At 55.0% G+C, this 12,009-nt stretch overlaps 4 protein-coding genes across 4 annotated transcripts; 1 reads left to right on the top strand and 3 right to left on the bottom strand.

Moving 5' to 3' along the window:
• Positions 1 to 272: 272 nt before the first annotated feature.
• Positions 273 to 1,893, bottom strand: K452DRAFT_207686 (uncharacterized protein; the record flags this gene model as incomplete). Its single annotated transcript, XM_033536127.1, has 2 exons — positions 273 to 1,549; positions 1,599 to 1,893. Coding segments are annotated over 2 exons (1,572 nt in total), but the record flags the coding sequence as incomplete, so codon positions are not given.
• Positions 1,894 to 3,534: 1,641 nt separating this feature from the next.
• Positions 3,535 to 5,151, bottom strand: K452DRAFT_279202 (uncharacterized protein). The gene has a single exon (XM_033539406.1). The coding sequence runs from the start codon at positions 4,843 to 4,845 to the stop codon at positions 3,703 to 3,705; it is 1,143 nt and encodes a 380-aa protein (XP_033392746.1). The 5' UTR covers positions 4,846 to 5,151; the 3' UTR covers positions 3,535 to 3,702.
• On the bottom strand, positions 5,134 to 7,684 carry K452DRAFT_353708 (glycoside hydrolase family 1 protein). The gene is made up of 4 exons (XM_033545841.1): positions 7,387 to 7,684; positions 5,960 to 7,239; positions 5,505 to 5,898; positions 5,134 to 5,420 (listed from the first exon to the last, which is right to left on the bottom strand). Exons 1-4 carry the CDS (start codon positions 7,572 to 7,574, stop codon positions 5,270 to 5,272), a joined length of 2,013 nt encoding a protein of 670 aa, XP_033392745.1. The 5' UTR covers positions 7,575 to 7,684; the 3' UTR covers positions 5,134 to 5,269.
• Positions 7,685 to 8,209: 525 nt separating this feature from the next.
• On the top strand, positions 8,210 to 10,328 carry K452DRAFT_236614 (uncharacterized protein; the record flags this gene model as incomplete). Its single annotated transcript, XM_033537522.1, has 4 exons — positions 8,210 to 9,068; positions 9,116 to 9,963; positions 10,020 to 10,081; positions 10,160 to 10,328. The coding sequence occupies 4 exons, from the start codon at positions 8,210 to 8,212 to the stop codon at positions 10,326 to 10,328; spliced, it is 1,938 nt and encodes a 645-aa protein (XP_033392744.1).
• Positions 10,329 to 12,009: the final 1,681 nt, after the last annotated feature.

The following is a 12,009-nucleotide window of genomic DNA, read 5'->3' as shown; positions in this document are numbered from 1 at the left end:
GAGTAGTTACCACTATTGTGAAAAAATCCGACCCGGCGGTAAAGGATCTCTTGCGTATCTTGTACAGGCAGTAAAATAAGGCCAAAGATTGCTCTCCAATCCTCATCTATGAGCGCGGGAAGATAATGGAACTTGTACTCAATTTCATATTCTTCGGAATCAGAGATGTCTTCCTCCCAGTCCATAAAACAGACAGCCCCACTAAAGTCCTTGTGTTTCCACTGTTCCTCCATAGGCCCAATTATAGCGCCATCTAATGGAGTTGATGGGTCTGGCTTCAACTTACCTCGGAGCGTAATGCTTGATCCTGGTTTGACCGCAACCATTGGGTCAGACACGGCTGGGGAAAGACGGTAACAGACCAGCCGGACTTCTTTCCTGTAACCACTGGGAGCTATTTTGCTTACGGCGTCTCTTCTTGAGGCCCAGCTCCAAGACGGGGCGCAATAATTGTTTTCGTCCACAAAGCCTGCCATCATCTCCTTATATGAGGCTTTTGGCTTCTCAATAGCCCAACACAGCTCGTCGAAAAAACTGTCGTTTAGCCAGATTCCGGCAAGGTACTCTGTATTGCGACCGGCATTTTCCTTTGCTTTGCTGATGAACCTCGCTACACCGGCTATAGCGCGCAACTTGTCGCTAGCAAAAGTTATATCCCTCGCTGAATAGTCCCATACTGCATAATTCCAATGCTGGTTATCCAGTAGGTCACTATCGAGATTTTCCTCTGGCCACAGATGGTCTCCGTCTTCTGTCTGGATGCATGCTTGACATCGCATCTGTACCATATACTTTCCAAATATGAGCGATCTAGTGGCCATTGTCTGCTCCTGCCATACCCATGCGCGACTGTTCCATCTGGAACTACGGAAGTCAAGGTCTGCTTCTATTCGCATTATTGGTCTGGGGTCTAGGAAAATTGAGTATTCCCCAGAGATATCAGGCTTTAGAATGGACCGAAAGGGAACAGTAAAAGAAGGTTTTGTCGGCCTCTGAAGAAAAGACTCATCGCTTCCGGTGCTTGCAGCTGCGCAAGCCGTGATAAACGAATTATAAAAAATGTCGCTCATCTTTGTTGACTCTTGCTCCCAGTCAGCTGGATTATCTTGGACGATGCATAATGCATCGATCCAAAGATATCTGATTCCAAGCTTTCGGACGACGAACATTGCGTCCTGGAAGACATTTGGCATAGCATGCACAGAAATCCGTTCTTTGTGTGTAGCCAGCGATGCTGATGTCGTCTTCAGAGATACCGAGGATCCCCAACAGTAGCTCAGCGTAGCGTATTTTAACTTCCCACCTAGCATATTCCGTGAGAGAGCTTCAGTATTGTCGACAAGTCTCAAGTGGTTAACATCTGTGCCAGTGTCGATATCCAATAAGCGTGTGGGCAAGACCGTGGATCGCCTGTCTCTAGTCTTGCAACGGTCATGATTCGCAGCGCAGTCATCAATCCATTTGTTCATTAACGTGATATTACGCTCCGATACTACTCCTGTGGTATCCAATGGATATCTTCGGATGTTCAGCCAATCTCGGCATCGTCCTGTAGAGAAATCAGCGGAAGCCAAAGACAGTGCACTTATGATTGCTACCTGGCCAAGCTCCAATGGTGAATTTAAACACGTCTACAGTGTCCTTGGCACACCCAGGATGGCGGACGATAGTATCTAGGCATTCGAGAGAATACGTTGGCTCTCCTTGTCTGGAACGTCGATATCCTCTCCATATGTATCGGATTCGGAAACAGAGGTGTAGATCCGAATTTTGCCACCAAGTTTTTTCTCTATAAGAATTATAGAATATCACGTTAAGTCTATGACAAAACGGACATGCGTTGGAAGCGGCACTTGAAAGTTCGGACAGAAATGGAAGCGTAGCAATGCGTTCAGGTCCCATGTCTGCGAAACAATATCGAGTGCCCCATTTCCACCCATGTTCATCTTTGTCCCCATGCTGGGGATTCGGTACTTCCATGTAGGTCCCACAAAGGCCACCCAACCCAAACCATAAACTCCACTCATTAGTTGCAAAGCCGGAAAAATCAAGAGCGGTTGCTGCTCCATCGGAACTTGACTGTACGGATCCTCCGGCACGTAAATCATCGAGTGTCAGGGCCTGCAAGCAGAGATCGCACAAAGTGTTGCCGTCGGACTCAGTCGAGGTGGAAGAGTTTTCTTGGCTCGTAGGAGGGGTATTGTAGGAGGACGTGTGTTCAGAGGACATGACGATAGCAAAGTATAAATTGAACTAAAACTGTCCGGATGGTTGACGGTTGTAGGTTCAGAAGTTTGTGATGGAGAACAACGAAGACACTGGGGGGATATGGTAGTATAAGATGCCCTCGACCCCGCATCGATTGCTGCCCAACTTCCTGCTGCCTAAAGTACTGTTACACCAAAAGTGAATCATTCATTCGCCAGTGAGATCAGCCTATAAAACTCTCTTTCCCCTCTTATTTGTTGAGATAAGAGACAAACGCTACTGTAGCACAGCCTCGTGTAGGGCTCGTACGTAGATAAATGAAAACATCCACCACTCCCTCGCACCGCTGCGTAGAATTGGCGCCACCGCGTTCAGTACTACTGTTAACGCTATCATCGAACGTGTAACCTGCTGAAACATTTCTTTAATGCTTAGCTTTATACTCCGGATAATCTGGCCGCCCTATACAGGTATTTTAACCACCCTACGTAACATATTGTATACAAAGCGCCCAAAGATAAATTTACCCACCCCTTCTATTTCCGACAGAAAAACACTTCTACACGCAAATAAAAAACGGACCAACAAAGCCGAAGCCATGCCTCCGCATATCGCGCACAGTCTATGCATAAGATATAAGTAGAATATATATTATTCTTCACTTAATCAGGTAACTGCAAGTCGTCAAGATTTCGTAATTGAAAAAGTCCAGCGAGTCCACGCTTGCACTGTAAACATACAAGATGCTTTTATGCGTGGTTCAATGTCCCGTGATATAATACTTCTAACAAGGCGTCAACTAAGCTCCTACCGCTCCTTCTAACCATACCCTAGTCTTAATTCTCAGAACCTAACACCGTAGAACAAACCCTCACTCACTATTAAAACCAATTTATCACTCCAAACAAAACCCGCAAGCGAAAAATATACCCACCAGGACAACTATTCCTGCGTATAGTGTCCCATCATCTAGCAGGTCCCTTAGGAAGTAAATCTTCCCTCCTCGCAAGCCGCTGAACGAGCTCTCAGCTCTTACTAATTACGATCTACCGGAGCGCTTAGTAGTGTAGTCCAGGGCTGTAGGGCGTGGCTTGTATTTGTGTGGCTGGGATTGTTGTTCTATGCAAGCATCTATGTCAAGCGGTTTCTCTGTTCAGGGATTGTTGGATAGAGAGGTAAGCTCTTCGTGTCTTAATAGATGTTAATGCTTCGTCTTTTGGGAATGTGATTATGTATACCTGACTTTTTCCGGGTATGCTATAAGCCAGACGTCCATATCGACTCAAACCAACTTAGATTAGGGCCTATCTCTAGCATTGTGTGCATAGCTAAGAGGCTGCTTAGGTTGCTCGACACCGTACAAACTTTCTCAAAACAAACACCTTCGCTACTACAAGCCCTATGTACAGTACAAGCCGTATACTCAAAAATTTTGCAAGCAAACCCCAAAGCCCAATCTACAAACAAGCCACCCACCTCCCTAACCCCGCCACACTACGCCAATTCCTCCACCAACCCCCTCGCCAACGTCCTCGCCTCCTCCCTTACAGCCACCACAATCTCGCCCGCGCCCCTAACCTCCCCCACCAGCCCCACCCCCATCCCAGCATAAACGCCCAACCGCCCCTCCCTCCCCCACGCCTCCTCCGAGTCCGCTCCCCCCTTCGCCCTCAACTCATCATGCCTGCGCTTGACCTCCTCAAACTCCACCCCCTCGCGCTCAGCCTCGACCCAGCTGCGATTGACCAAGACCCGTGGACTATACGCCGCCGGCCAGCCATACACACCCCGCAAGTGGTTATACAGCAGCGTGCGCACCGTGCCGGTCCCGCCCTCGCGCGCCGTAAGAACCGCCGCCCGGTACCCCTCTGGCACGTCCGCTTCGCGCGAGGCCAGGAACGCCGTTCCCATCACGACCGCCTGCGCGCCCAGCGCCAGCGCGGCCAGCACGCCACGGCCATCGGCGACCCCGCCCGCCGCAGCGACGGCAACGCCCGTGCCAGACGCGCGTACCGCGTCGCCCGCCTCAGGCAAAAGCACGCTCAGCGGCGCGCCGTCGACAGCCCTTCCGTGCCCGCCCGCCTCCGTGCCCTGTAGGACGAGCACGTCCGGCCGCTCCTCTGCCGGCACGGTCGCAGACGCCAGCGCAGTAGCTTCCCTGACCGTCCCGACCTGCACCCAGACGCGGATCCCCGGCGCCGCGGCGCGGAGGGCGCGGGACCAGCGCCGCAGCTCTGCGATAGGGTCCGCGCCTTCGGCTTCCCCGCGAGGCGCGAAGAGCCATGCTGCTGCGGGGCGGAAGCGGGTGACGGCCTGTTCTGCGGAGCCGAGGTCTGTGTCCCAGAGCAGGAAGCCCATGCCTAGGGGGAGCTTATACTGCGCGCGGGCGTCGGGTCGGATGTCTGCGTAAGCGGCGTCCGTAGCCAGCCGCGCCTCCGCGTCCTCGAGTCTAGCAACACACGCAGCGGGCGAGGTCGCGGGGCCGATGAAGCCGATGCCAGCGGCGGCGGAGACGGCGAGGGCGAGGGCGGGGGAGGCGAGCGTGTGCATGGGGGCTGAGACGAGGAGGGGTTTGGTTTGGGTGTAGGGGGTTGTGGTTGTCCAGGGGTAGTGGGCTTGGAGGTTTGTGGAGGCCATGGTGAGGGTGGGTGGGGGTGTTGTGGAGGGGGGTTGTTGTTGTGTGGAAATAATGATAGATTAAAGGTTTGGAAACAATTTGAGAGCGAGCTTGTTAAGGTAGTAGGTTATTAGGAGCATGCAACAGCGCGGGGCTGTCAATGTCATATATATATGTAGGTTCGGAAGGTGGGGTAGATGTCCAACATACTCTAGATGCCCCGCTTACTTAATGCGGCTCAACCTACTGTATGTACAACATGACTCACTCAACAACATCGACATCGTCCTCAACAGCCGAGCAATCCGAAAAAGGAAAAAAAAAAAGGCAATGACATTAATCATGAATTACATTTATAGCGGGGTTACGCTACATAAACTCCCTTTCCATTTCATCTCCTCCAACAAAGACGCCCGCCACAACAACCGCTTCCCACAGCCCCACTCACCCCCGACCCGGGGCCGTCCGCGCCTGCACAAAATCCACCAAGTCAAAAAAGCTCTTCTTGTACCGGCGCTGCTGCGTCGTGCGATTCACCGTCTGGATGCCAAAATGCGAGTCATAGTCGCCGAACTCCCAGTTATCGGCAAAAGACCTAGATAGAGTAAGAGTCAGTCAATTGACGTCAGCAAAGCCATCACCCTTCACCCCCCCAACACACACACAGTGCCTTACTCACCAAGCAAACGCCCCAAGCACATGCACGCCATCCTCCCAAATGCTCTTCAGCACCTCGCTCATAAAGCTCTGGTAGTACGCGCTGCGCGGCGAGTCGAACAGCTGGTCCGGCAGCTCGCGCTGCGCCTCGTCGAAGACCGGGAACCCGAACTCGGTGATCAGCACTGGCGAGCGGAACGTGTTCCACACCCAGTTCAGGTAGGTGCGCAGGTACGTCGGCGTGATGTACGCGTACGACTGGCTGCGGTAGCCAATCGCCCAGCCGGTCGTCGTGTTTGTGAGCTGCTGCACGCAGTACGGGAAGAGCGGATCTGAGGTGTTGGCTGCGCAGGCGGCGATGCCGTTGGGGGGAGGCGTGATGACTGTCGCGGTGTATGGGTCGAGGCCTACGAAGTCTGCGTTGTGTCAGTGGTGGGGTGTCTGGTTGCAGAGCGGTTCAGAGTGAGTGCCATGTACCAGCTGTTCCGTTGATGTAGGCCAGATCCTCCGCGGTCAATGGTACGTAGTCCGGGATCGTCTGCTTGAAGGACTCAGGGTAATCGATGCCCAGATTGATCGGGTTGGCAAACGTGCCTATCTGGAACGAGTTGAAATGATTCGCCGCCTCCACATGTGAAGCATCTTGCGGGTCTTGCGGCACGCCAAAGTTGTCGTTGAACTTCAAACCTACCTTGCCGGTGCCGTTGATAACGTCGTGATAAAAATGATACAGCCGGGCGTGAGCCTTGACGACTCCGTTGATGCTCTTGCCGTTGCTGGAGTACAGGATGGGCTCGTTGAACGTGAACCACACGGGTACCCTGTCGGCGTAATGCGTCATGACGATCTTGCCATAGTTGACGAACGCGTCCTCAAAGGTCTCATTTCCGTAGGCCCCGTCGGTGTTGCCGATCAAACCTTTACCGCCCGCTTCACTCATGTTTCCGTAAAATTGAAGGGGAGTGTCAAAGTGGAGAAGAGTGACTGTTGGCACCATGCCTTTTTCCAGGACAAAGTTGATCAGATCGTCGTAGTGGTCAATGCCGTGTTTGTTGATCGGCGTCCCCTCAAAAACAAAGGGCATGATGCGTGTCCACGGTATGGAAAACGAGTAGTACTTGACACCTATGGAAGCCAGACGCTCAATGTCTTGCTTGTACAGGTAATAGTTCTCGTTTGCGACATAGTCGCGTGCACCCGAGCTGAAGGTTTCCATCAAGACTGGAGTCCGCCCTTCGTCCGCGATGGCTCCTTCGATCTGAGAGGCCGAGCCTGCCACGCCGAACATGAAGTCTTCAGGGAAATAGTAGCAGTCTTGAGGGCCAAAGTAGTCTGGAGGTGGATAAACCAGCTCGCTAGTGGGAACAGGCGTCGGGGAGACCGTGGAACTGTAGAGACCTCTGTAGGTGAAGTTTGGGAGGTTCGCTCGCTCCCAGATGGCAGACCAGGCAGCATTCCCATAAGGATCAGCGGTGTCGGTGGCCTTTACAGTGGCATTGGGGTCCCAGTTGCCCCATGTTGTCGTGGTCATAGAGGAAACAAGATGGCTCAGCGACTCATAAGGAAGCGCGTAGGTGGCAGTAGTTGTCGGAGACGGGAGAGGGGTAGCGGTCCGCACAGTCTCTGTCTGGGTGAAGGAAAATTCTCCGAAGGTATAGGTAGGAGTGGCGTGTGCATAGCTGCTCTCCGCATTACACTGAGGCCTGGACACGGGCCCTTGAGCGGGTATGTAGACTTGTTGCGCGAGCGCGACAGTGCTATAGCCCAGAAAGACGAAGAGACTCATGACTGAAGCTTAACGAAAGCTCGCACCTACCGTCAGCGACCACAGCCGCGTTTTATACCCGTCATTGTCTCGCCGCTCTGGTGACTCGCATTTAACCAGACGGCAATTGACCTCATACCTCTTGAGCGATACCGGCGGCTGGCCCCACGCTCGGCAAGTGTAAAGCTGGGGCAAGATGCGGGGGAGTCGATGTGGGGTTGGGCGGAGGCATCTGCACGTACGGAGCAGAGACGGAGCAGAACGAGCGGAGGTTCGATAGAGTTGAGCTGCGATGACGTGGGTGGCCGCGAGCAGCAGGAAGCACATGCAAACCGGGGCAGTCCGCCATCCGCCAACCGCGCTGGCCGATGAGGAGAGCGACGGAACTCCCTCGCGTCCACGCGGGCGGGCCTTGGCGCCAAGGTCGAGCGCAGTGTTTCAGGGCGAAGCTCGTTGCCAGTGCATGAAGACAGCTTGGCGATGATACATGGAGATATATCGTCGTGTTCCCACGGTGCCGGTAACCGCTTAGGTACTCTGCCTACCTCGTACCCTCCTCCTTCTCCCAACGATCTCTCGCCTCGTCTTCCCATCGTGCCCATCATCTCTCTCTTCGCCGCCTTACTGCCAACCGAACAGTGCAGGAGCCCGCTGTCGAACTGCGACGTGGAAAAGAACTTCGTCTGGACTCAAGCCTTCCGACGCCTTGGACCCATCTTTCCCCCACATTCGGGCCTTCCCGCGGCTGCTGACTCTGACCGCTCGCGGCTCTCGACGAACGGCATCATCGCCCGCACCTTCAGAGCTCACATCCCTGTCGGCCATCGCGCCGCTGCCCAAACTTCTCGACCGCAACCCGCCCTTGGTCGCCTACACCCCGACGACGCTCACCCTCGAGCTACATACACCCACCACGCCCCGACGACCCCCCGAATACCACAACCCGCCTTCCCGACGCGATCATGTCTCTCGAATCGGCCATGGAGGAGGAGCGGAGGGCCGTCATGGACATTCTGAGCGGAATCAATCGGAGTCGCGACGCGAACTCGCGCGCCAGCAGCCCCGGCGGCGCCCCTGTGCGCAGCTTGCTCGACATTGGCGACAAGCATACGGCAAAGTTCATCCTGCCTTCGGAGCAGAAGAAGATGGAAGAACAAAACGCCAGGAGAGCTGCTAGCCCGCGCGGTCGCGACATCGAGAGCTCCTATCAGTTTGACATGCTGCCCTCCATCGAAGCTCACGCCCTCCCCAAACGCGTCACCCAGGGCGGAAAGAAGAAGAAAAAAGGTGCGATGTCCAGCGTCTACGGCGGTGCTCTTCCAGGACGGCATAACTCAACCGCAGACGCTCTAGGCATGTCCAAGTCGCAATCGCCCTCAGCCCGCCTGGCCGCCCGATCCGTATCCCCCGGAGGAAGCAGACTCAACAGCAACACGCTCAACTTGATGTCAGACCCGCGAAAGTATGTCACAGAATCTGGAAAATCAATCGACCTCAACAACGCCTACAGAAGATTGTCCGATGCGGCTCTTTTGCGTTCCGGTGGCAGCCTGGCTAATTTACCAAGGAGGAAGGGCTCGGATCCGACAAAGGGAGAGACCTCTGCGCCAGGTGGTGGCGTCCGCCTAGAGAAGGACTACTACGCCGACGACGACGACGACGAGGAAGCCCTCGAGAGCAGCGACGAAGAATTCGAGTCGGACGCTAGCTCTGGGGACGAGGAGGGCTCGCGCGGCCGAAGGCGCCGACGCGGCTCCCAAGCAGACAGCGACATCGGTGAGAAACTGCCAAAGAGCTTACTTGCGGCTACAGAAGACGATCGTGAGTGACGAGGTCTGACTTCACCGGTGCTAACCTGACCGTCACAGGTAAGCGTTTGTCTGCAGATTACAAGGTCCGCTCGCTGCTTGAGCCAACCGTGACAGTCACCGGCCCCAACGGCGAGAAAATGGCGCAGAACAAGAAAAAGGGTGTGCATCCCACCACCAGTTTCGATCAAGGCGGCGCTTCTGGTGTTTCCACTCCGGTGACTTCCGACACAGAAGCCGATATTTCTGAGATCAAGCGCGCCCAACGCATGGCGCTCACCATGTCCCCCATAACCTCCACCCCAGAAGCTCATCGCTGCATCCGCCAGATCATCCGCGGCAACTACGCCGAGATGCAACGCGAAGCGGAGCACGGCTTGCGCCGTCAGCGCATGTACCTCGTCGCCACCGATCTTTCCGAAGAAGCGGCCTATGCGCTCGAATGGACCATTGGTACCGTCCTCCGCGACGGCGACACGCTCCTTGCCGTCTACGCCGTGGACGAAGAGGTAGGAACCGGCGGTGAGATGAGTGGAGGCGGGAACGGTGGTGTTGGCATCGGTGAAGGTGCCAAGATGATGCGCGACACTGCCAAGCTGGTCAGGACTCTCTCCAATGACCAACGCATGATCGTCGACGACGGAAGGTCCAAGTCCAAGTCCCGGCAGCGCAGCATAGGCCCGTCGCCTCTGCAGAAGAGCATGCAATCGGGGGACATTTTGGAACTGACGCAGTCGGCGGAGAAGCCGGACTTTTCGAGCATGCAGAAGGCGGAGAGACAGCGGTGGCATGCGGCAGAGGAGGTGAGCGAGCGCATCGTGAGCCTGCTGCGCAAGACGAAGTTGCAGGTTAGGGCCGTGATTGAGGTGTTTCACTGCAAGAGTCCGAAGCACATGATTACGGAAGTGGTGAGTGATTGAACTTTACAGATGCATGGGATTGTTGCTGACGTCTGGCTTTGTAGACTGATTTCCTGGACCCCACACTCGTCATTCTCGGATCAAGGGGCAGAAGCGCATTGAAGGGGTATGTTTCCCGGATATCTATTGACATCTCAGTTATACTTGTCGCCTCGCCCCAAGTCCCAAGGCTAACATTTCCCAGTGTCCTCCTCGGCTCCTTCAGCAACTACCTCGTCACCAAATCATCAGTCCCAGTCATGGTGGCGCGCAAGCGGCTGCGCAAGCACAGCAAATACAAGCGCACCAACATGCGCTTCAGCAACGTGCTAAACAATCCGGCTGGTAAACTCGCAGCCGCCAAGATCGACTAACACATTGGTGGGGCGAACGAGTGTTGATGATTGATTTGGTGTTAGGAGTTGCGGACGAAAACGAAGAAGATGCGCGAAAGAGAACGAGCGTGTACGGCGGCGACGTTGCGGTGGCGGCTCGCCCGACGCCCATGGGCAATCGCGTCCCCCTCATCCGCGCGCGGCGGCCGACAACGAGAGCGAGATTCCTCAGGGTCGGCGGCGTGCGCTTGAGGGGCGGGGAGGGCGACGTGCTGGAGCAGTGGGAGGGTTCGCTGGATGCGCCGGCGCTACCGTTGTTGCCAGCGCTGCCTTCTCAGCAGGCGCTCGAACGGCGCGATTCGCTCTTTGACGTGTCGCTTGCCTGACCTTTTGCTCTCTGTGTCTATCTAACTCTCTCTTGCTCTCTCTTTTTCTCACTCTTCTTCTTCTTCTTCTTCTTCTTCTTCTTCTTCTTCTTCCTCCTCCTGCTGCCGTCGTTCTCACGTTCTTTGCTTCCGGCTCGTTCGGTCCGGTTCGGTTCGGTTCTGAATCTTTCTTTCACCATGGGCGAAATACCCCCCCTTTTTTTTATTTTCCATTGCGGCGTTGGACGAGATTTTAATGGGCGGGCAAGACGACACGAACGCGCGCACGCATGCACGAACTCGCGCGGCTGGCGAGACAGGGCGGAAATGGGTGTTTGTGTTTATGCTTGTTTGTCGGTGTGTTAGGTATTGATTGCTTCGATCGGTGGTGGGGATATTCCACTCTCTGCTTTTTGCTTTTGCTTTTTTCCCGTTTAGGGTCCTCTCTCTGAGGGGGTTCTCGCGACACACGCCACTACTGCTGCTACTACTACTGCTACACGTTGAGGTTGCGGGGGTTGTGGGGTGGGTATTTTGCTACGTCGCTACTTGCTAGGTAGCTAGGCTCGTTCTCTCCGCTCTTTGTGGCCTTTTGATGAAATGCACGTGTGCGCGAGCGGGCGAGCGAGTGGGTGAGCTTGCGCGCTCGTGTGCGTCGATACGAATGGCACGGTTTGGCTTCTTACATGGCTGGTCTGCTCTGGTCTGGATTGCTCTGGATTGCGCTGGTATAGCACACTCTGATCCTGTCATGCGGTGCGTGTGCGTGCGGATGATTCGCCCTTGGACGCGCGGGCAGGGGAGGTAGGTGATCACTGATCAGCAGGACTATGTAATCCCCCGACTACAATTCGTCCGTCTTTAGCTACTTCCACATACGTCTTCTGCCCACGTGGTATGTACTACAATACGGATGCGGACATAGGTGGTAGGTAATCCGCAGAGACACACAGACCGTAGACGCGCTGTCCGCGGAGGCGGAGGCGGAGCAGCTGCCTATAGCGGTAGCAGGTGGTGCGGGAGCTTGGTACGCATGGCGGTGGGTTGTCGGTAGTTGGACGTGCGGCGCGGCTCGGCAACGGGCGCGGGAGCCTCGGTGCCCCGTCCGTGGGCTTTTAGGTAGTTACTTTTGGGACGAGTCGTTTATCACGTCAGCCGGGGCGGCCGAGCGACGTCGCTAGGTCGACTTATTTCCGGTGGACGGAGTACGTATCCTGCTCGGGGTTTGTTTGTCTATCGAGTCTGTTCGCTGCGGAGGTTTTCTAGTGATACTCTTTGTCTCTCTCTCTCTCTCTCTCTTCCTACTCTTCCTACACCCCCTCCTCTATCAGTAATAAACAAACTTCTCTCCAACT

The sequence above is a fragment of the Aplosporella prunicola genome, assembly GCF_010093885.1.
Source record: "Aplosporella prunicola CBS 121167 unplaced genomic scaffold K452scaffold_35, whole genome shotgun sequence".
Lineage (NCBI taxonomy): Eukaryota > Fungi > Ascomycota > Dothideomycetes > Botryosphaeriales > Aplosporellaceae > Aplosporella > Aplosporella prunicola.
The sequence above is the reverse complement of the archived record's forward strand: the minus strand, read 5'-3'. Positions and strand labels throughout refer to the sequence as shown.

What these genes read in the sequence shown, in the direction of transcription:
- K452DRAFT_353708 (XM_033545841.1), bottom strand. Translation starts at nt 7,574, where the DNA reads ATGTGCTTCCTGCTGCTCGCGGCCACCCACGTCATCGCAGCTCAACTC. An exon ending in CTACATCAACGGAACAGCTG is followed by an intron (nt 5,899 to 5,959) that starts GTACATGGCACT and finishes GACACAACGCAG; the next exon opens with ACTTCGTAGGCCTCGACCCA. An exon ending in GTGCTTGGGGCGTTTGCTTG is followed by an intron (nt 5,421 to 5,504) that starts GTGAGTAAGGCA and finishes TACTCTATCTAG; the next exon opens with GTCTTTTGCCGATAACTGGG.
- K452DRAFT_279202 (XM_033539406.1), bottom strand. Translation starts at nt 4,845, where the DNA reads ATGGCCTCCACAAACCTCCAAGCCCACTACCCCTGGACAACCACAACC.